We start from the raw sequence: 25504 nt of genomic DNA, 5'->3' as shown, positions 1-25504 counted from the left end.
ACTCCGCCCCGTGCAGTGGGGGTGACTCCGCCCCGTACAGTGGGGGTGACTCCGCCCCGTGCAGTGGGGGTGACTCTGCCCCGTGCAGTGGGGGTGACTCCGCCCCGTGCAGTGGGGGTGACTCCGCCCCATGCAATGGGGTGACTCCGCCCCGTGCAATGGGGGTGACTCCGCCCCATGCAATGGGGGTGACTCCTCCCCATGCAATGGGGGTGACTCCGCCCCATGCAATGGGGGTGACTCTGCCCCATGCAATGGGGGTGACTTCGCCCCATGCAGTGGGGGTGACTCCGCTCCATGCAATGGGGGTGACTCTGCCCCATGCAATGGGGGTGACTCCGCCCCATGCAATGGGGGTGACTCCTCCCCATGCAGTGGGGGTGACTCCGCCCCATGCAGTAGGGGTGACTCCGCCCCATGCAATGGGGGTGACTCCGCCCCATGCAGTGGGGGTGACTCCGCCCCGTGCAGTGGGGGTGACTCCGCCCCATGCAGTAGGGGTGACTCCGCCCCATGCAATGGGGGTGACTCCGCCCCATGCAGTGGGGGTGACTCCGCCCCGTGCAATGGGGGTGACTTCTCCCCATGCAATAGGGGTGACTCCGCCCCATGCAGTAGGGGTGACTCCGCCCCATGCAATGGGGTGACGTTAATGCTGCTCCCGGCCCCATTGGGCTGCTGCTTCCAGGGCCATGGCTGCTGGGGACTGGCAGCCACAGGGGGCAGGGGCCGGGTCCCGTTCACTCTGGGCCCCAGGGCCTCACCAGCCTGATGGCCCTTCCAGCTGAGTGCCTGCCCCACCGTCACACTGTCCCCCCTTCCCACGGGGGTGCTGCCCACACAGCTGGGGACCCCCAGGCTGAGTATTTCTTGGGGGTTGTCATGGCAACCGGAGGCGCTGGGCCTAAGTAGCCAGGGGGGTCAGCAGGGCACCAAGCAGCCAGAGCTGAACCAGGAGTTGGTCCGTCCTGATTGTGAGAATGAACTCTGACCTCCCTGCCGCTCCCTGGGTCCAGACCAGGGGGAAGTGAGCCTCGTGGGCGGGCCCCCTGGCCAGGCACAGAGCCTCGTCCTGTCCGGCGGCTCCGCTCACGCTGCACTGCAGGTCCGGCCCTGCCCTCAGGGCGGGTCAGCAGTGCTCTCACTCGGCACCTCCTGCTGCAGGACCTTAAAGAGCTGGTAGAAAAGCTGGAAAAGAATGAGAAGAAACTCAAAAAACAACTGAAGATTCACATGAAGAAAGTCCAGGACCTGGAAGGTAAGGTGTGCGTGAGCGTGTGTTTTGTGGGGGCACAGGTGTGCTCGCCACGCCGCCTCCCTCTGCCGGTCCTTCCACTTCACCCGCTCCTGGTGCCGGTGCCAGCCCGGCCACGGCACCGCATCGTTCCGACCCGTGAGCTGGGCCTGACTCCGCCTACCAGAATCTGGCCTAACCACACGGACACGGCAGGTGTTTGGTGCTCCCTCTGAGCTCCGAGGGCTGGAGAGCGGGACAGCCAGTGGCCCGTGGCCCTGCCCTCCAAGGGCTTGACGCTGGAGTCCCCACCCCCAGGGCCTCACGCATGCCGAGCTGGTCAGGAAGGAGAGGGCCGCTCTGTGACTCAGCTTCTGCCCACAGAGGTCACGCAGATTTCAGCTGCTCGTTTAGGAGCATCCAGAACGTTCTTTTCCTCTGACTCCCTATTGCAACTCTAACCGTATCACCCCTCCTCCCCCCACCTTTGCACATGCCACCTCGCCTGGAACCCTCCTGATCCCCTCAGCACCTGGATGCGCCCCTCCTTCCATCCTCACTCAGGAGCTGCCTCCCAGGCAGGGCTGCGCCCCCCTCACTGTCCCGCCCCGGGGGCCTGTGGGCACAGCGCTGCCCGCCTGCTGCCCCAGACGAGGCTCTAAGAGGGCAGGGCTGTCTGTCCTGCTCAGCCCCGGGCCAGCTCGCTCCATTTCTGCCCCCTTTCCCGTCTCCCTCTGTGGGTTTCTGCTTCCCATTCCTCGAGCTGCCATTCTCCTGGTCGCTCGGGTGGCTTTCTGATAAGTCATGTGCTCCTCTCTGACACTGCTCCGCCTTGAACCCGTGACTCCTCTCCTCGGGGGCTCTGTCCACCCTCCCGACCCCCTGACCAGCGGTCTCCTTCCGCTCAGCTGCCCAGACGTTAGCCCAGAACGGGAAGAGGCACCAGGAGCTGAGCAGGCAGGTGGCCGTGCAGCGGAAGGAGAAGGACTTCCAGGGCATGCTGGAGTACCGCCGGGAGGACGAGGCCCTCCTCATCCGGAACCTGGTCACAGGTCGGGACCCGTGGCGCCCACCCATCCTCTCCCGTCACCCTCCGCCTCCTCAGCCCCGTCCTCCCTCCCCTGCGCAGCCCCTGCCCCTCTCACGCTCCCCCTCCAACCCCACCCCACCCCCGCCTCCAGCTGCTGCAGTGCCGGGAGCTCCTGGGGGGTGTGGCTTGTGTGGGGGCTGAGATGCCGGGGTCGGGGTCGAGGGAGCTGCTTTCCTCGCCAGCCCTGGGCCTGGCCTGTCAACTGTATGGGTGCCCTCGCCTCTCGTCTCGTTCCCCATCTAACTGGCACCCGGCCCGGTGCAGCAGCCGCCTGCAGAGCCAGAGGGAGCGTCTGAGAGGAGAGAGTCCCGGATGAGACAAGGAGGACGCTGGTGGGCTGGTCCCCTGGGCCCTGAGCCATCAGCTCCATTCTCTGCGGGGCCTCAGTGCTCCCGCCTGTAAAACGGGGATGAGGATGCTGGCCCCGCCCGCCCCAGCTGGTGAAATATAGCGCGGGTGACCGTGATGTTAAGGCACACAGCCCCTCTGTACTGTGAGGAGTCTGAAGAGGTAGCTTTGGCAGGGGCATTGGAAGCTCAAACAGGAGGTAAGCGTTGTTTCAGAGAAATTTAAATGCATCGAGGCCCGCTGTGCCGAGGGCTACAGGAGGAAGGGAGCGTGGCTTCGGCTCTTCGCCGTGGTAGTAGCAGAGCTTGGTACAGCTCTTTCTCTAAAGGATGCATTCCCCCCCGTTGTCCAACAACCAAGTGTGACGTCGGTTCACTTCACACTTCCTCAAACAGGCTGCTAAGAAGGAACCTTTGATCTCTAGTGACTGGAACTCAAAGGTCACAGCCTCCAAGTGACAAACCCTCATCCCCATGGAGACGGTCACTGCTCAGGTGGCCGAGGCAAGGGCCCCTCCCGCTGAGCTGCCTGAGCGCAGCCCGCCGCCTTCCCTCCCACAGACCCCCCTCCAAGCGAACGCCGAGCCATGACTGCCCGCCCGCAGGTCCCCGGCCTTGGCTGGCTGCTGTGGCCCCTGCTCCCGAGACACTAACGCTCCGCGGGCAGACCCAGCGAGGCCGGGAAACGGCCTAAGTCACATGCTCCCCAGGAGAGCACGCCCCGGCAGGACAAGCGGTGCCATCTCCGCACGCGTCAGGCTCGATGCCAGCCGTTTTGGGTCGAAGTATGGGCTTTCGAATACATTTTTCCGAATGAATGTTACCGGCCTTATCATTAAAGCCAGGGCCACGCCCCGCCATCTCTGAGCCTGTAACTGCCCAATGGGAGCCCTGTACCCAGAGCATTGAGGCCTGTATTGGCACTTTTTTCTTTTTCTTTTTTTTTATCATTATTGTTGAGAGTATTACCTATGTCCTCTTTCTCCCCCATTGACCTCGCCCAGCCCTCCCGCCCATGTGGTTAGATTTAACCTGAAGGTGGGATGTACCGAGGGGACAGTAGCCAGGTACCAGCTGGAGATGCTGGCAGCACATCCCAGCCCGTCCAGGGTCTGCCTGGCAGAAGACTTGAGGGTGTTCCCTTCCTCCCCTCCGGCCTACCTGCAGGTGGAGGGGAGGGGCCTCCCCCGGTGTCATGCCAAGCCTGGAGGTAACGGGGAGGCGGGCTGGGCGGAGATCGGGTGGGAGTAATGAGAGTGAAGGGTGAGGGCGCCGTGAGCACAGCTGGGTCTGATGCCCAGGCCCCGTCCTCCTGCATCTTAGCTCTGCCCTGGGCCTCTCCTCTGAGCTCCTCCACCTCCCAGGCTCTGCGCCTGGCTGCGGCCTCGCCTTGCTCACTCTGGAAGGGAAAGCCGTCTGGCAGCTTCTCCGTGGCCCCCCGGGGCTGAGGGAGGACCCGGAGGCTGAGCGGGAGCCTGGCGTTCACGGGGAGCGGCCAGGCCCCTTCCGGTCCTGCCAGAGCACACCTGTTGGGGGCAGGGGTGCAGGAGAGAGCACACGTGTTGGGGGCAGGGGTGCAGGAGAGAGCACACGTGTTGGGGGCAGGGGTGCAGGAGAGAGCACACGTGTTGGGGGCAGGGGTGCAGGAGAGAGCACGCCCGGAGGGGCAGGGGTGGGGTCGGAGGGTTGGAGTAGTGGCTGTGCCTGATGCGGCCAAGTCAGCACTGACCAAGAGCGGCTGCTGACCCGGGGCAAGGTGGCACTGCGGCGGGGGGAGGCTCAGACGCCTGGGCAGGCACTGCCAGGAAGGTGGTTCTGAGCTGAGGGCTGACGGGGCTGGAGTGGCTGCCGGCGCTCATTCCTGCCGCGGAAGAGCCCCTGGCGCCCAGGACAGCAGTGCTGTGGGACCCTCGCCGGGCCGGCGGGGAGCCAGCTCCAGTCTCTGCTGTCCTCTGGCCTCGGCCCTTGGCGAGGACCATGGCCACTGTGTGTGAATGCGGGCGGGAGCCGCTGCTGGCTCTTGTCCTCCGTGTTGTGAGGACACGGCCCGGAGCCTGTTCTAATGGGATAGACCAGTGGTCGGCAAACTCATTAGTCAACAGAGCCAAATATCAACAGTACAACGATTGAAATTTCTTTGGAGAGCCAAATTTTTTAAACTTAAAACTTCTTCTAACGCCACTTCTTCAAAATAGACTCGCCCAGGCCGTGGTATTTTGTGGAAGAGCCACACTCAAGGGGCCAAAGAGCCTCATGTGGCTCGCGAGCCGCAGTTTGCCAACCACGGGTATAGACTGAATGACTAGGACTGCGTTTGTTTGGGTTTTTGTTTTGTTTTTTAATCCTTACCTGAGAAGTGAGGATATTTTTTCCCATTGATTTTCAGAGAGAGGGGAAGGTTGGGAGAGGGGAGGAGAGAGGGAGAGAGAGAGGAGAAGGGTCAGGGGAGGGGAGGAGAGAGAGAGGAGAAATATTAACTGTTTACCTCCCACACACAAGCCCTGATGGACCGGGGATCAAACCTGCAACCCGGGTTCGTGCCCTTGACCGGCATCAAACCCATGACCCTCCGGTGCGCAGGCCGACGCTCTTCGTAGTGAGCCGGCTGGCCGTGGCTGTGAGGGGTTTAACCAGTTCCCGGGACTACGGCGAGGCAGGAAGTCTGATCCCTGGGTGCCCGGCTCCCTGCTCCTCCAGCCCGTGCGCGGCGGGCAGACGTGGTGCTCAGTCCCACGCGCCGCCTGTGAGCCTAACCCTCGTGTCTGTCGCGGTCAGAGCTGAAGCCCCAGGCGCTGGCGGGCGCGGTGCCCTGTCTCCCCGCCTACATCCTCTACATGTGCGTCCGGCACGCGGACTACGTCAACGACGACCTCAAGGTGCACTCCCTGCTGACCTCCACCATCAACGGCATAAAGAAAGTCCTCAAGGTGCGTGTCCACTCTGCTCCCGTGGCTTCTCCCCAGCCGGGTCCGCCAGGCTCCGCTCCGCCGGCACGTGACCGGAGGGCGGCAGCGGCTCACGCGTGTCCCTGGGAGACCGGGCGGTCCCCAGGGAAGGATGCTCAGGTCGGAGATGGCAGGAGCCCAGGAGCGGGGCGGCCCCGGCGGCCCTAAGGAACCCCAGGGCCCGGAGCGTTGGGAAGCCGTCCATCCTCAGCGCGTGGCCGCCCCGCCCTGAAGCGTTGAGGGGACCTACCTGACACAGACCCTCTCTCTCCCTGGTTCCCAAGGGGCTGGTGCCTGCTTCCCAGGTGGCAGCACAGGGAGGGGCGCTGCCATTCAGTAAGCCCCCGCAGGGAGGTGAGGCCTGGCCACACGGGCGAGCGGCGGGAGGGGGGCGGGGAGGGGGGAGTGGACGGACAGCAGGCGGGAGGGGAGGTGCTTTACACCCCCCTGCAGGCCCAGGCGCTGCCCCGAGAGCCCGTCTTCTCCCATTCTCACACGAGCTGCCACTTCAGGATGCAAGCCATCCTCGGCAGCACAGCACCGCGCCCAGACCCGACCTCCCTCCTCTGAGCGGCCACGGCGCCTTCCTCCCAGCTTCCTGCAGCTTCGCATCGGTAGCTGCACCCCCGCCTCTGCCGTGGGTTTCGTAGGCACTTTCATCCACTCCCGGCTCCAAACACCCGTCTAAATGCGGGCGACTCTCCCACTGTGTCTCCTGCCGTGACCTCTTTCACGAGTGCCCGGCCAGTCTAGTGAGTCCAGGACTGACCTCGGGTCCCTTCCCAACCAGCAGCTCCATTAGCAGGCCCGGCCGCCGTCACCTCCTCTCAGCTCCGTGTTCTGTCTCACCGGCTCCGCTATCTGAGACTTAATAACAAACGTCCCCGGCAGAGGCGATGCGGGAATCATTGGTTTTAGTGCAGGAACTGCACCGCAGCGGCTGGTTTGTAGCCATGTTCCAGAGAGTTCCACGGGGGCCGTGCCACCTCTGGGTAAACGGGACCCCAGAACATTTCGTTCACGGCCTGCGCCTGCCTCTCGCACGTGGGGTCACTGAGAGTCGCACCTGCCAGGGCCGCCCGCCCAGGGCCCCTGGGGTCCAGCTCGTCGCGGTCACTCCTTGAGCTGGAAAGCGGCCTGTCCGGCGTGGGCGTGGGCGCCACTGGCCAGGGGCCCAGGAGGAGGGTCTGTGTGCCGTGCCCAGCGGTGGCGGGAGGGCAGCACAGCCTCCTGGCAGTGGGCCGGCCTCTGTGACCGGCAGGTCTGCGAGGGGCACGCGGGTACGCGTGGGAAACGGGGGACCCGTGGGAACCGCTGCCCCTGAGGAGGACGGCTTTTCCTTTCTCAGAAGCACAGCGACGACTTCGAGATGACGTCGTTCTGGCTGTCCAACACCTGCCGCCTGCTCCACTGTCTGAAGCAGTACAGTGGGGACGAGGTGAGTGCGCCCGACAAGCCCCCAGCGGCTACTTAGCAGCCACTCAGGTGCCCCAACCCTCCAGCAGCTCCTCTTGCAGCAACACCTCAGATCCGGGCAGCCTGCTCTGTCCCCCGTGCCTCTCCCTAAGGAGGGGGTGAGGGGTGAGGGATGGGGAGCGCCCTCGAGACCAGGCCCTGGGCAGCCTGCTCTGTCCCGTTCCTCTCCCTAAGGAGGGGGTGAGGGGTGAGGGGTGGGGAGCGCCCTTGAGACCAGGCCCTGGGCAGCCTGCTCTGTCCCGTTCCTCTCCCTAAGGAGGGGGTGAGGGGTGGGGAGCGCCCTTGAGACCAGGCCCTGGGCAGCCTTCCTATACCTGGAGCTAGAAACAGGAATGGGGCAGGCCCCCTGATCCCGAGGGCCCCAGAGGGCTCCCCGCCCTGGGTTGTGTAAGCGGCGTTAGGAAATGAGTTTGCATAACCCACCCCCGTCTGAGAGCACCTGGGCCTCTCCAGGGACACCTGCAGACTGAGTTTCCTAAGAGCCTGCAGAGCAGTGCCTGCTGGGAGGAAGCCCAGCCGTCTGGCGCGTCAGACTGTCTCCTACGCCAGCTGACGAGTGTGTCCATTTAAAGGGCACACAGAGGGCCCCAGGAAAGAGGTGCCAAATCGCCAGTACATTCGCACAGGCTGACCTTGAGGCCCAGCTCTGGCTTCTAGCCACATGTGGCGCCTTGGCCTGCGACCCATCTGACCTCGTTGTGTCATGCTCTGCTCGGGCCCAGCCTTACCCGAGTCCAGCCTTCCCAGCACTGGCTCCCATGCTCTGCACTCAGCCCGGGGCCGGGAACACGCTGCACGTTTTCACGCCAGTCTCACCTGTGAGAACCCAGCTTGTGCCAGACACTGCCCCCTCCCCCTCCTCGCCTTTCCTATCTCCCTCCCTTCACGTCTCGGCCTCCACCCTTCCCAAGGGCAAGACGCGTGTCACTGAACGTAGCACAACAACGTTCAAAGCTTCCCTCTAGTCCATCTTCTGTGCCAGAGCAGGATTGATGGACACACTCCTCCGCCGGGGGCAATAAACTCTTCTGTCCCAGTCCGTCGTTCCCCTTTGTCATGTGACTTGGCAGGGACTCACAGAACATCAGATAAACACAGAGCAAACAGGACTGCTGCTAAGCCGGGCAGACCCCAGCCCCTCCATAAAGCCAGCCTCCCCCGCTGCAGGGCTTCATGACGCAGAACACGGCCAAGCAGAACGAGCACTGTCTGAAGAACTTCGACCTCACCGAGTACCGCCAGGTGCTCAGCGACCTGTCCATCCAGATCTACCAGCAGCTCATTAAAATCGCCGAGGGAGTGTTGCAGCCCATGATCGGTAAGCTGGCAGCAGCTCTCCCGTCCTCACCACGGGTCTGAAGGGCGGGGAAGGTGTGGGGAGCCCTGCCTACCGTTAGGGAACTGGGTCTCCTGGGCACAGCCCCCAGAAGCCAGGACCTCCCGGCGAGGGCGAGTCCGTAGTACAAGATACATCGTTTTCCCATCTCTCTTCTTCTGTAGTACATGGTGTCGTTCTGCCCCAAACAAACTAGCCTCCACAGGTCATAAATGTAAGGTCAAAAGGCATAAATACATATGCAGTAAAAATAGGGAATCCTCTTGCCCATTGAGATGTTAATTTATGAGAAAAGGAAAGCATTAACTGTGCTCGTGTGAAAGAAAGCAGTGGTGAGCGCTCATGCAGCAAATGCGATCGAGCACCCCCTCTGTCCAGGGCAGTGCACCTGGGCATTGAACATGACACAGCATTGGGGGAAAAAAAGCAGTTCTTCTTTAAGGTGAAAGAAGGACACTCGCTGTCCCATACGGCTGGGGTGGAAATGGTCCCGCCACCTACATACCATGCTTTCCCCAGGTTCTTGCAACATAAGCAGGTTCGAGGTGGATTCCAAGTAGGACAGAGTCCTTCATGCCGTCCAGAAGTATATCCCTGGATAAGGTCACTCTGCATTCTCCCTCCTGTCTGAAATCTCCCTGGGAGGCACAGTCTGTCCTCACCAGACACTGGGAGAACTGGAATACTCCCAGTTCCCTCCTCGGAGCGTGCCACACAGCACCGGTTCTGGAGTCGGCCTGGCCTGGCTTCAAACCCTGGCCCTGCCACTTCCTAGCAGTGTGACCTCCGTACACTTCGGTTCCCTCAGCAAATAGGTGGTTGGGAGATGAAGAGAAGTCCTGAACCTGGAGTACCCGGCTCGCAGTCGAGTGCTGCGCGATAGACGGGGCAGGCGGCACCCTGAGGTGTGCGTGTCGGTGGCTCAGGTAGAGGAGCCGTTTGAACACGGGCAGGATCTCTGGGTCCAGGGCCAGGACGACACCCCCGTGGCTCACTTCTCCAAACCGGGGACCCGTCACCCAGAATCCAGTGCAGAAACAGAGCGAGTTGGTACATGCCCATTCTCTCTGTCCCACCCCCAGGCAATGCCAGTGGAAAGGTGGCCAACAGCTCCCTTATTCCAGAGAGACCAACGCCTTAGGAATGTGTGTGCGACGCTGGGAGTTGTGGGCATGTGGCCACTGTACCCTCTGGCGGGGACCACTGCCACGGCCCTGGGTGCTAGAGGGCTGAATGGCCCGGATGCCAGGTCTTGGGGGGCCTCGGGGGGCGTGCCGGCCTCTGTAATGCGCTTTCCTTGCAGTTTCAGCCATGTTGGAAAACGAGAGCATCCAGGGCCTGTCCGGGGTGAAGCCCACGGGCTACCGGAAGCGCTCGTCCAGCATGGCGGACGGGGACCACTCCTACTGCCTGGAAGCCGTCATCCGCCAGATGAGCTCCTTCCACGCGGTCATGTGCGACCAGGGCCTGGACCCCGAGATCATCCTGCAGGTGTTCAAGCAGCTCTTCTACATGATCACGGCGGTGACGCTCAACAACCTGCTCCTGCGGAAGGACGTGTGCTCCTGGAGCACGGGCATGCAGCTCAGGTGGGGGCCGGCCCGGGGGAGGGGCGGAGGGGGGGGGTGTCTGCCGGGGCCAGAGCCGAGACTCCTCTCTGCAAGTGAAATCCAAGCCCAGCGGGCAGTCCTGTCCCAGTCGGCGTGCCCCTCACACCCCTCGCCTCTCATGTGTTGGGGAAATTCATCCAACACTGAGATGGTGACGTGGTAAACAAATTGGTTCAAAGCTTAAAGACATTCACATACTCTAACTGAAAGACTGAAGACAGTGCGGGTAGGTCCGAGAGAAAAATCAGTGCGGTGAGTGCCAGGAAGGTGCACACAGAAGTATAAACACAGCGTGGTCCAGTGGTTTCTGTGGAAAATACAATTACTAGTAAATAATAATACAAGAATAAACTCTGTGTTTCAGGTACTCACAACTGTAAACCCACTTTTGCTCCACCCTGTATGTTTGTGAATATTAAATACTAGAGGCCCCGTGCACGAAATTCGTGCACTGGGGTGGTGGGGGGTGGCCTCAGCCTGGCCTGCATCCTCTTGCAGTCCGGGACCCCTCGGGAGATGTCTGCCTGCCGGCTTAGGCCTGATTGGGCCTAAGCCGGCAGGCAGACATCCCTTTCACAATCCCGGACTCCTGGCTCCTTACCACCCGCCTGCTCGCTGCTCCTTAGCGCTGCCGCGGAGGCAGGAAAGGCTCCTGCCACCGCCACTGCACTCACCAGCCGACAGCCCAGCTTCTGGCTGAGGAGTGCCCACCTTGTGAGAGCGCACTGACCACCAGGGGGCAGCTCCTGCGTTGAGCGTCTGCCACCTGGTGATCAGTGCGCATCATAGTGACCAGTCATTATGGTTGTTCCGCCGTAATGGTCGCTTAGGCTTTTATTATGTAGGTTAGTTGTTTTAATTCAGTGTATTTAATGCCTCTTTTCCCCATTAACTTATACAGCCCCTCTAGGTACTTCATGTTTTGTTTTAGGCACCCATTCATTCAACACAAAGTTAGCATGGCGTTTCTCAAGCTTTGGCCCATGTGGGACAGTTCGAGTGAGGAGACTGATACCGTGGTTCAGTGCTGAGGCTGCAGAGTACACACAGCAGGGGTGCTCATCCTGAATGAGGAGGGCCGCTTGGCTAACCGCACCCACTTTTACCTCCAAGGTACAACATAAGTCAACTGGAGGAGTGGCTTCGAGGGAGAAACCTTCACCAGAGCGGAGCCGTTCAAACCATGGAACCCCTGATCCAAGCAGCCCAGCTCCTGCAGTTAAAGAAGAAGACGCCGGAGGACGCCGAGGCCATCTGCTCCCTGAGCACCTCCCTGAGCACCCAGCAGGTACGGCCACTGCTCCCCCACTGCTCCCTGAGCACCCAGCAGGTACGGCCGCTGCTCCCCCATTGCTCCCTGAGCACCGCCCTGAGCACCCAGCAGGTATGGCCACTGCTCCCCCATTGCACACCGTCCACCAGCCACGCAGAGCCTGCCCAGCCGCATGCCCAGTCTGTTCTGGCCCGTGGGTGGCTGTGTTTCGGGGTTGCGCTTCCAGCCTTTCTGTCCCCTGGTGATATCGTCCGAAGTGCAGCCGATGTCCCTCCGTGAGCCAGAGAGCACTTTGGCCTGTGAAACGAGATGCCACTGCTTTCCACTGACTTTCTGCTTCCTCTTGCACACTTAGATAAGGTAGTAAGCCCACAAACATCACCTGAAGTGCAAACTTCTGTTAAACACTTACACTGAAGTCGGGGATGTTTCTCGCCGAGAAATTTAATTTTTTTTTAATCGGCAGAATCAGGCATTTGGCATTAAATAAATTTTCTTAAAAATTATAATCTCATTATGCTCATGCTTTCATTTAGAATCCATTTAGATGTTTTAAGTAAAATCATTAAGAATCCAGAGGCATTTAAGTGCCCCCCCCCCAAAAAAAAAAATGTATTTATGCTCGGACGGGGTTGCAGAGCTATTACTAGTGTCTGAAAAGATAAGTCCTGTCCGCACACAGGGGGACCCTGCCCTTCCTCAAAATGAGACCAAGGAAATTAGACTTTCTAAATTAAATCATGTACCTTCTCCCTGCCCAGTACCTAAAGAACAGCAAAATCCACACTAAGTAAATAATTTCCTTACCTCTTCCATGAACTATTAAAAGACGAAATAGCAAGCTCTTCAGAAAACTGCTTCCCTTCTATAAATGTGCTGAAACTTTTCAAACTTTTTCTCCTCCCTTTTAAATATATTAACCCTTTGCACTCGCTTGCTTTTTCTCCATTCCTGCTACCGATGCTAACCGTGTCGAGTCACACTCGACATCTGAGTGCAAAAGGTTAAGTTTATGTCCAGAACGCAACTGCCATTGATTGGCATTGGGACATGCTTCTTCCACCAAACAATTGATAGGCAGCCAAAGGTTATCCTCCACTCAAATAAGAAAAAAATCTGTTCCTTTATAAGTGATGGGGGTGCTGGTTAAATAAGACCTTTGTTTCCTAAGGTAAGATCCCAGTACTCTTTTGAAGAAACCCTTAAATTACGAGTAGATAAGAGGCTGAGGATTTCAGGTTTCCTAAAATCCTCACGTTATAAGCCACAGAGCATAGGGGGAGGGGCTGGAGGAGAAAGGAAGGTGGTGAGAAGAAGGCTCAGACCTACCAGGCAAGGCTTGGAACTCCTTTACTAACTGTGACTCCTGCCGCTCTCTGTTGTGGGGCGGCTGTCTACAGAGGACTGGACTCGTGTCAATGTCATGGTCTTTAAAATTCAAGTTTCCTTATGTTCATTTAACTCTCTGCTAAACTTTTTTTATTCCAACAGATTGTCAAAATTTTAAACCTTTATACTCCCTTGAATGAATTTGAAGAACGAGTAACAGTGGGCTTTATCCGCACAATCCAGGTGAGTTTTTAAATAACCAATTTTATAAACTCTTAGTCTAAAACTAATAAAGGAAATTGAAAGTTTAGATTTTTAACCTTCCCTTTATTAATAAAATACTGGTTACATTATATGATAAAAGGCCTTACATTCTTTAGGTAAATATAAATCTGAACCACATCACCCATGAGTAACTTACTATATACACAGAAGACTGAACTTTTATCATCTCTGCCTCTCAGATTTTAGACACAGTCTAAGCATTATTTCATTCACCAACAGCATGTTACTGAACTATAGTGCCAAGTGCCATTAACAAAGTAAGCGGAAGAATATCAACCCTACTCACGAATGGGACTAGAAATGTTCTTTTAAGAGAACAATTTGAGCTCTTAAGTCTTTCCTGTAAGACTTATAATATTTGCCCTTAGGAATATGCTCAAAAGAAAACATCAGGGAAATGATTATTAAAATCTATCTTTCAATGATGGGATTTCTTACTTAAGGGTGAGCCTCCTAAAGCTGAGCCCTGGGTGATTTTGGCTGAGTGCCTGACCTGTACTGTGACTATAGCTGACAGCATCCGAACGATGAATCATACCAAGATTAAATAGTGAACACTTCTCCACTGGGTGTGGGAAACACCTCTTCGGCTAGTGAATTCACGGCAACACGAAACAAGGATAAAGAGAAATGGGGGAAAGTGATCAGAGCAGGAACAGGGAAGACGGATGAATTAATTTTAGCACGGTGTATAAGTAGAGGATAGAGGCTGAAGGTCAAGGGAGGGAGGCCAAGACAGATCAAAGGTTGTTCTCTTAAGTGCAGTGGGGTAAAGGCAGTGGGTTAGTGAAGATCCAGGCCACAGAGAGAAGCAGGCAGAGACGCGCCAACGCGGCCACCCCGGCAGGCAGGGGGCACTGAGGGCGAGTCCAGTTATTAGGACGGATGTGCAGTCCACTGCTGAAAGGGGAGGAGTTGGGTGACAGAGAAGCCACGGAAATATCTGACCCACGACTGATTTTTACACTTTACACAAACCAAAGTGCAAGTTTAGAAAGTCTTAATTGTTTTTAAAGTAACTGCTTATAAATTTACAAGGGCCCTGTTTACAAGAACAGAATTCAGACCAAAGGTGAAAGATTATATGCCAAGTCAGACTTTGGGTTTGAGTGAAGGACAGAGGAGAAAGGTAAACTGGAGGTTGGTCGGATATTCTCTGAAGATATATGCAATCAGATTCCGAGTCTTCCTCAGCAGTCAGTTTCAGCATTTGGCAATTCTATCAAGAACAAATCCTGTCCCCTGACGAGGTGGCTCAGTTGGTTTGAGCAAAAGGTTGCAGGTTCAGTCCCCAGTCAGGGCGCGTACAGGAGGCAACTGATGGGAGTTTCTCTCTCTCTCTCTCTCTCTCTCTCTCTCTCTCTCTCTCTCTCTCTCTCTCTCTCTCTCTCTCTCTCATCAATAAAAACATATCCTCTGGTGAGGATTTAAAAATTTGTTTGTTTTTCCAGCTATAGTTTTAAGTTTTATTGCTCCCTAGACAGTACTCAGAGGAAATGGTGGAGTCATCCACGCCATCCTTCTATGTTTGTGCATACCTTAGGTAGGATAAACACAAGTTGTCATTAAAGCAAACCATTTGCTAGGGCAGTATGGGCAGACTATGTCAACCTTTGAAAATGTTAATTTGGGGGGGTTGTGAAACTCATAAAGGATTCACAAGAGGGTTCCTGTGAAATGACTACACGTACTTTGTGAATTTTAAATAATTAAATGTATACACACCTTTTGCTGCTGAATTGTAATAACATACGTATGTTAACCTTTTTTGTCCCATTTTTATACCGTCCTCTAACACCTTTACAATTTCTTCAAGCCCTTTCATAGCAGAGCCTGCTGATCATCTGACTGATGGAGAGAAATGTTTGCAGGTGTCATAAGTATTTTACATGGTCTTGTCCTTCCCCTCAGGCACAACTACAAGATCGAAATGACCCTCAGCAGCTGCTGTTAGACTACAAGCACATGTTTCCCGTTTTGTTCCCCTTTAACCCGTCCGCTCTGACTATGGACTCCATCCACATCCCAGCGTGTCTCAATCTGGAGTTTCTCAATGAAGTCTGAAGATGCACATTTCCAACTTTGGCTCGATTTAAGGATCTATTCAATCTTTAAAAGTGGATCAAACCAGACACGGAGAGGATGTGCAGAGTGCTGAACTAGACAGAAGAAGAACACATCTGTCATTATTTTTTGTACCTGCTGCTCAGAATAAAAACACTTAAAATATGGAAGATTTTTTGAAGTACGATTCCAGTATAAACAAGTACGCATTAGAATCTATACCACCAAGCAAAGCAGTCCCCATGGCCATAAAAAATGTGCCAAGCTACAAAATGGAAACTGCCTTCTTTTGATCTTTGCATATAACTGGAGAATGTCCAAAATAAAATATTAAAAATATGTGAGTCACATAAATTGCCTTCAGAGGCCCCTGACACTGTCATATAGTGTGACATCTCCCCAGGGTGACCCGCTATAGGTGTGGATGAGCTTGTGGGGAAATGTTTTGAGAGCAGGAATACAGGCCTGGGCCTTCTGAGAGGTTTGCCAAAGATATTTTTTAATGCCTGGTGGTGCAGAGGCAATGGCGTAACTGACCTCCAGGCCAGACTTTTTGAGTATTGGTTTCTGAAGCAAAGCTAGATGAGGCAGTTCCTCCTGTGCTCAAACGCTTTGGTGCAGTCCTGGGTCCATTGGAGTTATGCTAAACAGGCTGCTGTCCCCAACCAAGGCTGTGAGCAAGGGGGAAAGACCTTTCCCATGCTAGTCCATGTACTTCCCGAGTCAACGAAAACCTATGCAAGCTAAAAGTTAGAAAGGAGTAGCAACTCTTATTCACAGATTAAGAACCAAACCTGTCAATATGAAAGCCTTGAGTCCCTTTCTGCCATGAAGCCTCCAATGAGAACATCACAGAACGCACTGGTGATTCCAGATAACCCAAATAATACAGGAGAGCAAACCGTCTTGAGGATCAGATGGTTTGAAAAACCTTTCTAAAAATCAGTTTAAGGATTAAGTTATACAAAAGATCTTGGGGGTATTTTTTTTGTAAGTATTCTTTTTTAAAAAAGAATAACAAGTCAGCTTTCTCTTCTCATGTTTCAAATTTGCCACATAAAAATCATAAGTATCTCTGCTCTGAAATAAAGATTAAAAGAGTATTTGATGATATTACAACAGATTTTATATGTTTGCTGCTTTCACAAATTTGTCATCATCTCTTCAAAATCAGGCATTCAATTAGAAAATCCTACATATTCTTTACACCCGTTTTTTTACTATTTTTTTCCCCATACTTCTGGTCAATAACAGTATGCTGTTTTCATGATAAGAACAGATGTTGTTTACAAATCATAGAGCCTCTATATTAAGTCAACATACGATTTCTCCATGAAATACACATAGAACAGCCTGCCAGACACACACACACCCCACCTTTAATGCAGCCACTCAAAAGGCTCTTGGAAACAACACACACCAAGCCCTAACCAGTCAACCTGTGTACTGTGCTCTTACAGCTGAGCTTCCTCGGTCATTCTCCCTGCCCACTGGGCAGAACAGGCATAGCACCTGGGCAAAGGCTGCCGACCACCATGCCCAAATCTGTCACTGGCATTACCCCCTCTACCGCCACATTCACCATCCTGGCTGCTCTTGGGTATCTATGCAGAGCTGAGCTTCTTTCCCAACTACAGTGACATCATCTGACATTCATGACACACACCATTCGACCCACACACTGCCTGTGTTAGGAGGGCCAGTCTAAAACCAATTGGGTCCATGGCTCCCTCTTTTTAAAGATGTTTATTAAGTATTAGAGGCCCGGTGCACAAAATGTGTGCACTCAGGGGGGTCCCTCAGCCCAACCTGCACCCTCCCCAGTTCAGGAGCTCTTGGGGGATGTCCAACTGATGGTTTAGGCCCACTCCCCACAGTTGGACATCCTTAGCGCTGTCGCAGAGGCAGGAGAGGCTCCCGCCACTGCTGCTGTGCTTGACCATGCGTCCAGCCCAGGGCTTCTGGCTGAGCGGCACTCCCCCTGTGGGAGCACACTGACCACCAGGGGGCAGCTCCTGCATTGAGCATCTGCCCCCTGATGGTCAGGGCATGGCATGGTGACTGGTAGTTCTGCCGTTCTGTCAATTTGCATATTAGCCTTTTATTATATAGGATAATTTACCTTTTACTGAAATGTAGTTTAAAACCGAGTCTCTCATATAAGGACTGTCCTTACTCTTCAAGATAACCAAAAATGCCTTGTCAGAGTGTCAAGGGGTTTGAAAGCAGTGATTCCATAAACGCAACGGCTTACTGTCCTTACATCCTGACTTACACCCTCATTCTCTCCATCTCTTTGGGTCACTACCTCTCTGCTGTCACTGGTTAATCACCATGTGCCAACAACTCACTGAATGAAAGCTTGGCAATTAGAATAAATGGAAAACGTATGAACAGTCCTCTACTTAGGCTAAGAAATAGCAGATTTAGTTCTCTTCTTCCAAAAGATAAAGGTGTTTCACTGGAACAAAATTTATATATACTTAGAAACAAATAGTCTTTTATAGGCCACTAACAAAACAATATAGTAGTTGGTTACTTAATGTTTAGATCTGTCCTATTTAACTTAACACTTACAGACTGGAATAAGCATCTTTAGAGAAACTGTAATCTTTTGTTAGCATTTATATTTTTTTGCATTTTTTAAAGTCAGTTCAACTCAAACTTTTTCCAACTTCAGGAAATCAGTATTTTTAATTTAAATAACTTAATTCAACATAAAGGTTTGAACTCTGTTCTAGATATGTCTTTATTTTTTAATATTTATAATTTATTTGACACTTTTCTCACTCTGTGCCTTTAGCAGTTACTAAGATAATTGACTTATCACTTAGTTCTCTGAAGTAAGTGTTGCTGTGGGAAGAACTTTAATGTCTCGCATAACATATGGTGAAGTTTTGTCTTTTAAAACATTAGAAGCATTTTAAAGATTACTAAGAAGCAGATATTTATAGATTAAACAAGTTGTGCTTTAAGTATTATAGGGGACCTACCTGTTTACCTATAGCAATGTGTGTTATGTACATACTAGAGGCCTGATGCATGAAATTTGTGCAAGGGGCTCAGCCCTCGCAGCCCGGCTTCATCCGGAAGGTCGGGAGGTTGTCGGGACAGTCGTTCTGCTATTTGGCCATCCGGTTTAATTAGCATATTATGCTTTTATTATTATAGATATTATAGATTAATACTTGTTGCTGAAGCTGGCAAGCATATTACTGACATGCATTCTCCCTGTCCATCATATCTGCGGTTCCACATATGGTACCTGGCAAGCAGATTAGACTCAAAGGGAAAGACTTTTTCCCTCTTTTCATGGAGCATGTCAACAGAAGTGTCTTCTCTTGATTTTCCTATACTAAATTTTAAGGCTTTTGTAAAAAGAGAGAGAGAGAGAGAGAGAGAGAGAAAGAAAAAAAAGACAAAACTAGGAACTTGGAAAATTTAGAAAAATAACACTGCTACCATCAATTCATCAAATATTTACTTAGAACATTAAATAATGTGTTAAGATTATAGTAACAAATAAATTAGAATCCATTTCTTTGGTGTATAGTAAATTTAATAGTTTTCATATGGTTGACCTAATTCTAAGGCAGCAAGGTTGTCCTAAATTGAACCCTTGTACAATGCCTGTATGGCTAAACAGATATTACAGTGTGACAGCATGGGGCAGGACCCTGTAGTTTTTCCTCATAGAGTATTTCTCTGAAGTCTGTTTCTCAAATTATTTTGCTGCATGAGCCAAATATCCATAATTTACTTTTTATACATATTGGTGCCATAATCAGAGAATTAGGGGGTAATCAGAAAAATAGTGGTTTATGCCAATGACAATAAAACACGAGACCTTTTTTTCTCTTATTATAAAGGTCATTAGATACTAAAGACAGTTTTTCCTCAAAAATATCTAATTCAGATAAAAGGGTCAATCAGAAATGAATTTAAGATACTTTCTAAGGTGACACATATCAGAATAACCCAGATTTGGATATAACACTTTGCCACCAACATGTTTAGGTGAAGGATTGCCTCTCTGACAGGGTGCACATATTCAGGGGTGAATCTGACATTGTAGAAGAAACACTAATAAAAATATTTTTTCATTTTGAACAAATCTGTAAACTATACCTTTGTTTATAGAAAAATGCTTGTACTAGTCGCTGTAATATTCAGCTATGGATAAAAATTTGTGGAAATAAATACTTTTGAATAAATAAAGTGCTGTGATAGGTCTAAATGAAATTTAAAACTCTGTAGCTACATATTGGTTGAAAAGATTATTTTTAATGCTTCCTTGAGAAATATCATTCTGGGGCCTATATTCAAACATGCGTCATGATTGTTTAAACCAGAGGTTAGCGAACTACAGCCTACAAAAGTTGGGGTGGGGGCACATTCCCGATAGAATAACAAGACTTATTGAGAAATTACTTTAAAGGTAAAGAATTCAAACAAGGCAGTTTTGGTGTAGGAAGAGACTCAGTCATACGTATAACTTTGCTCCTGGTAAGGATGGCATTAAAAAAAATCAGTGGGAAAACATTTATAAGATCTGTATGAAAGAGTTTATAAAATACTGAGGCCCAGTGCATGGAATTTATGCACGGGTAGGGTCCCTAGGCCTGGCCGGTGATCAGGGCCCATCGGGGCCTTCTGGCTGCCGGCTGCTTGCTGGGGCCTCCCTTCCCCGGCTGCTGGTGGGGGCCTTCCTTCACTCTGCGCCGCCCACTGGTTGTCAGCGCACATCGCATCGTAGCGAGCGATTGAACTCCCTGTCTCTCGGTCCAACTCCCAGTGTCTTGGTCCAACTCCTGAGGGGACACTTTGCATATTAGCTTTTTGTATATATAGATAAGTGAAAAATAAGAGAGTGAAATCTTGCCATTTGCAACCATATGGATGGACCTACAGGGCATTGTGCTGAGTGAAATATGTCAAACAGAAATCACATATGAAATCTAAACAAAATAAACAAACAAGCAGACCAGAAACTCTCATAGATACAGAGAACATGCTGACGGTTGCCAAAGGAAGGAGTTGGGAGGATGGGTTAAGAAGGTGAAGAGATTAAGAAGTACCAAATTGCTAGTTACAGAACAGTCACGGGAGATCAAGTTCAACATCGGGAATACTGGTATAGTCAACAATAACTATGTATGGTGTCAGATGGGTACTAGATTTATTGGGGTGATCACTTCATAAGTTATATAAACGTCTAGTCACTGGGTTGTATATCTGAAACCAATATAATATTGTATGTCTGTGGAAATTGAAAAATAAAATAAAATTTTAAAAAGACCTCAGCAGGAAAACTATGTCTGCAGCTATGGCAGGGGCATACACCTCAATTCTGACCAATGAAACAGGAGGGATAGAGCAACATGTGAGGAAGTTCAAGGTGGTAGCAGCGCAGAAGGACCCTGAACTCGCCCCCTTACGAGCACACTAAAGTATACCACTATGTACACATAGCATTTCCTCCTGAGACAACAAAAGGCTCATTGAGCAGCTTCTGCACAACAAGCAAAGTGAATGGAGAAGATCAGGAAATCATGAGAGCTCTCTGAAATCTGGGGGGGCTCTCCAGGATTGGAGGTGCCGGTAAACACTAATGTTTACCTTCTACCTCGGCAGGATGGGTGTGGCTCTATTCGCATGCTGTGGCCTACCTGCAAGATTGCAGCAATGCTTTCCCAGCCAAACTGCCTGGAGCCCACGTTGGCCCGGAGCCCAAAGGGAGCAAGCAGAGCCAACAGGGTGTCGCAACACACAAGTGGCCACTCCAGCCTGGCACAGCAAGTGCCCGCCTGGCCCAAACAGCCCTGCCAAGACCACCTGGTACACAGTTTACACAGAGGTCACTTCTACACAGCCCATATTTTCAAGACTGAGAGAACGAGCTATGCTGGGGTTCTTTTCCCAGCCTTACAAAGGGTTCAGCATTCTAGAGAAAGGGGCTGCGTGTAGATGATTAAAGAGTCTGGAGAAGAAAGATAATTTTGAAAGTCATTGGGGGTCAGAGGATCTTCAGCCGAAAGAGCTAAAGACTCCTTCTCCTTGACTCAGGACCCTGCTTTTATTCAACACAATTTGTCCTAAGGCAAGATGGAGATAATACACTTCAAAGGGTAGGGTTACAGAAACATTGTCAGTTTGGGGAATCGCCTACAGCTGCTCAGGTGTTTGGCCAACAGGAGGCAATAAAATGCCCTGAGCTGTCTGGCAGCAGACAATTCTATTCAGGTTTGGGGGAAGTGCCATTTAGCTGTTTCCAACAAGTAAATACATTTGACTCAACCCTGTTGAGCTCCCCAAGCTTCACCAACCTTTTGGTGAAACTCTTGTAATTATGACATGCTGGAATTGGTTCTTGGCAGAGCTATTTTGTCTAATTCATATAAACAAATGTAGAAAGTCAAACAAAATGAAAGACAGAAGAATATCTCTCAGATGAAGAAACAAACAAAAATCCCCAGAAACTAAAGCCAGTGAAACAGAGATAAGTAATTTTTCAGATAAAGAATTCAAAGAAATGGTCATAAGGATTACTTGAGAGTAGAATGAAGTAATTCAGGGAGCACTTCAGCAAAATGAGAACTTTAGGAATGAAAATGCGGACATAGGGTAAAAGCATTGGTCCTGGAGTCAGAACTCCAAGACTCTACCATTTACCAAATGTTAATATACACCCTTGGATAAATCCTTCTACTTTCTGAGAGTAACTTTCCTTGCCTCTATTTTGGTGCTAGTATCTTTGGTTCTAGTACTAAGTTAATAATAAAAGTTAATCGGGGGTTTCTAGCTAGTTTAATGTTATACTTAGCCACAAAATTTTAGAATGTTTCATGTCCTGGGGGCTCACAATGGTAAGCTTTTTTTTTTTTTACAACAAATTTGTTCCCGGAAGACTTCTAACCTAAGGAGTTCAGGAAGCAACTAAAGTGGTGCTTTAGACAGTAAAAATGACACATCTGAATATACTTGCATGAAATAATTTAGAAGTATACCATGAATATTTAAAAGTACATTCTTCATGAAACTTACTTCAAATTAATGAGTTCTTATTAAAGATACTAGAGGCCCGGTGCACAAAATTCATGCACAGGTAGGGTCCCTAGGCCTGGCCGGCGATCAGGGCCTACCGGTGGGGTGACTGGCGGGGCAATCAGGGGGCCCCCGCTGGCACCTGCCTTGGCCAGCCTGGTGTCACCCGCTCACCAGCCCCACCCCCTGCCGCCACTGCCAGTTGCCTCCCTCTGTGGGGAGACCGGCAAGGAGATTGGGGGGGGGGGTCCGCTGGCACCTGCCTTGGTTGGCCTGGGGCCTGCGGGTGGGGGGCAGCTTCTGCATTGAGCATCTGCCCCCTGGTGGTCAGTGCGCATCATAGCAACCAGTCCTTCCGCCAGTCGTTCTGCCATTTGGTTAATTTGCATATTAGGCTTTTATTATATAGGATTTTTTCAGTAACTTCTGTAAAAATTCAAGACTTACCCATTTCATAACTGAAGCCCAGAAAAAAAACTATCCTGAGATCTGAGAGAAAAAAATTTAGGAATAAAGCAACTATTTTATACGTCTTTTAGCAGCCATCACCACATTTCAAAAACCTAAAGATTTATCAACCTAGTATTCCAATCATTTTTGCAGTGCATACTGTATTTAACATTTAGAAACTCACCACAATGTCAATCTTTCATATGAGCTGTTTTGATCTCCTGGTCAATTATTTGTATTCTTGTTACCTATTAAAAATTAGCTAAAGTACAATGGAGATGGTTTTAAAAACCATTCCCAGTGCTTTGCCTTGAACATGAAACTTAATGTAAGTTCACTCATGGATAAGTTGTTTTTATGGATCACAAAAATCACATCTCAAATGGCATCATTATCCAAGCATCTTACTTCTCTTCATCTACTTCTAATTAACATTTATCTTTTTTTTTTTTTCCTAGTAAATGAGCATTCACTGTCATTCATAATAAATATTTCTGCCCTGACCAGTTTGGCTCAGTGGATAGAGGGTCTCAAGGGTCCCAGATTCAATTCCAGTCAAGGGCATGTACCTTTGGTTGCGGGCACATCCCCAGTTGGGGGTGTGCAGGAGGCAGCTGATCGATGTTTCTCTCTCATCGATGTTTCTAACTCTCTATCCCTCTCCCTTCCTCTCTGTAAAAAATCAATAAAATATATTTTAAAAAAGAAATATTTCTGTTACACATGTGTAAATGACATTTAAAAGATAAAATTGACTTAACCCCATTATTTAGAAACAAAAGACAGTGAGGTTGAAACTAAACCACCATACATTGACAAGCATAGAAAGTTATCCTTAGCCAGATTTCTTTCCAAATACTTTATTTCTTCCTCCTTTCCTGTTTTCTATAACATCTAGCTAATGATAGTTATCTTTTCTACCCTACTCCTATATTCCACATCCTGGAAGCCCTGGACACAACATGAGCCTTGGGCTTCTGAGAACTGAGGGCTCAAAATTCTAATTCAGCAATTTTCTAGATTTGAATCTTTACCAGTTCTTTGGTTTCTCTGGGCCTACGCTTCTTGACTTATAAAACGAGAAAGGAAACCCCCCTATCTCCTGGGGCTGCAGAATGCATCTCAATTCAGATTTCTCTGATGTGGAAGAATTGTACGTTATTCTATTTTATAGAGTAATTATTATACCACCTGGGTATGCAAATTATACACAGTGTATGTAAGCACCTGGTACAATTGCTGGGCACACGGTGTCCAAAATTGGCAGCTTTTATTTTCATTATTCCCTGTTCATCATCCAGGAGATGCGGGTAAAAAAAAAAAAAAAAGCCCACCATCAAGTGTGTGGTAAGCTTTGATCAACTCCAAGTCCAAATTCCACGGACTATATACACTTATGAAAAAGGAGCATACATATTTTTTAAAGTGTGCACTGAGTCGACTGCCAAAGTTCAGGGTTCACTTAAAGCAACAGAAAGGAAAAAGGGGTAAAGCAGAGGGTCAAATTACAATGGGTGGTGAGAAAGGGGGAACAATGGCTGCCTGGGAGGTGGCGTGTGGGAAGGCGTATGAAGCGCTTTTCTGGGTGATGGACATGTCCTAGTTATATTTTGATAGCCCGGAGTGGTTTGGGTTAGAAGAGTGTATACACTTGCGAAATTCATCCAATTTAAGATTTGTACATTTGATTGCATGAGAATTTTGACTTAAAAAGAACTGTAAATAAATATTGACCTCTAATACGTGGGGTGAATGGTACTAAGTTCTGCATTTTAAAAAAAGGAAAAAAAACAACCAGATGGACAGATGTGATACAGCAAATATGGTAAAATGTTACCAACTGTAGACTATAGTTGGTGGATCTCCTGTATGTTCAAAGGTTTTTACAATTAAAAAAAAAAAGGAATCAGAAAACAAACAACGTGAGAGGGCCACCAAGATGTAAACAAAGCAGGGTACCGGAGCGGGCCCTCCCTGCCGGCGCACAGGACACCTCCCGGCCTCCCGCCACCCGCGCCCACCCAGCCCAGAGGAGCCCGGCCCGCCTCCGGCCCCGACGCTGCGGATCTACCGCATCTCCGCTCGGGTCGCCGCCCGCTCGCCCGGTCTCAGTGCCAACACACTCCATCATCCGGTTCCCAGAACTCAGATTGCGCAGTGGTCTCCTCATCATCGACCAGGGCTCACAGTGACGGCGGGAGAGGCCTCCCTGAACCGCCCTCGTCGCTAGCCTAACCCACGGCTCCGCTCTCCGCCCCAGGCCCCGGCCCCCGGCCCCACTTCGCCGACCCTTTATAATCCTCTCAGGCTCCGGGCCAGCGTCGCCGCCAGCCATGGGGCCCAATCATATAAGGAAAATACTGCAGGCTCATCCGGGGCTGCACTGGGGACCCGGGGACACCCCTGCCCTACGACCCTCACTGCAGCGCCCCAACACCAACCCCCCCCCCACCCCCTCCACCCCCCCGACTCTGCGACCCGACCCAGCCACCCGCCGCCGGCCTAGCTGCCTCGGCCTCAGCCCTAGCTCTACGCAAAAGCCCGCCCCCGGGGCGACTCAACCAATCCCCGTGCCGTCCTCCGAGCCCCGCCCACACGACGTCCGGTCCCGCCCACCTGGACCCCACCTCCCGCAAACCCGCGCAGCTCGTGGCCGGACGTCTAACCCGAGGTTTAAGGAAATTCGTTGGCGGAAAGGAAGGGAAGATCAGTTCCCTCCGGGGGCGCGGGCGGGGGAGACGGATAGAGGCCAGGGTAGGATGGACAGGGTAGTCACACCATTCTTTTGATTTGGAAGCAGGTACAGTCTTGAAAGACAATGATTTGAGGCCAAAAAAAAAACAAAAAAACCCACCCCACTCGCAAGGCCCGCCTCCCCAGGGTGATTGATTGGTCCCTCAAGGGATGGCGCCCAGACCGCAGCGTCACGCCGGAGGGGAGAGGCGCTCAGCGGGCGGGGGCGAGCGCGGGTTCGGAAGTAGGGGAAAGGGCAGGGGGCGTGGCCATGAGGGGCGTGGCCTC

At 51.5% G+C, this 25504-nt stretch overlaps 1 protein-coding gene and 2 non-coding genes across 4 annotated transcripts in view; 1 reads left to right on the top strand and 2 right to left on the bottom strand.

Annotated features, from left to right (window-relative positions):
- The window catches only part of MYO5B (myosin VB), a 210242-nt gene extending 194914 nt beyond the window's left edge, over window positions 1-15328 (top strand). For both annotated transcript variants that reach the window (XM_054723615.1, XM_054723614.1), the window contains exons 31-39: window positions 1165-1258; window positions 2143-2286; window positions 5447-5598; window positions 6965-7054; window positions 8260-8410; window positions 9732-10017; window positions 11152-11326; window positions 12803-12883; window positions 14837-15328. In XM_054723615.1, coding sequence (XP_054579590.1) covers window positions 1165-1258; window positions 2143-2286; window positions 5447-5598; window positions 6965-7054; window positions 8260-8410; window positions 9732-10017; window positions 11152-11326; window positions 12803-12883; window positions 14837-14989 — 1326 coding nt within the window. In that variant the 3' untranslated portion in view covers window positions 14990-15328. The remainder of the gene's footprint in view (window positions 1-1164; window positions 1259-2142; window positions 2287-5446; window positions 5599-6964; window positions 7055-8259; window positions 8411-9731; window positions 10018-11151; window positions 11327-12802; window positions 12884-14836) is intronic.
- Window positions 15329-24586: 9258 nt separating this feature from the next.
- Window positions 24587-24662, bottom strand: LOC114234035 (small Cajal body-specific RNA 18). The gene has a single exon (XR_003620234.1). It is a non-coding gene; the product is annotated as a small Cajal body-specific RNA 18 (non-coding RNA).
- An 82-nt stretch (window positions 24663-24744) lies between these two features.
- On the bottom strand, window positions 24745-24881 carry LOC114234038 (small Cajal body-specific RNA 17). Its single transcript, XR_003620237.1, has one exon. It is a non-coding gene; the product is annotated as a small Cajal body-specific RNA 17 (non-coding RNA).
- Window positions 24882-25504: the final 623 nt, after the last annotated feature.

The sequence above is a fragment of the Eptesicus fuscus genome, chromosome 12 (genome assembly GCF_027574615.1).
Source record: "Eptesicus fuscus isolate TK198812 chromosome 12, DD_ASM_mEF_20220401, whole genome shotgun sequence".
In the NCBI taxonomy this organism is placed as follows: domain Eukaryota; kingdom Metazoa; phylum Chordata; class Mammalia; order Chiroptera; family Vespertilionidae; genus Eptesicus; species Eptesicus fuscus.
This window is presented reverse-complemented; position numbering and strand designations above follow the sequence as displayed.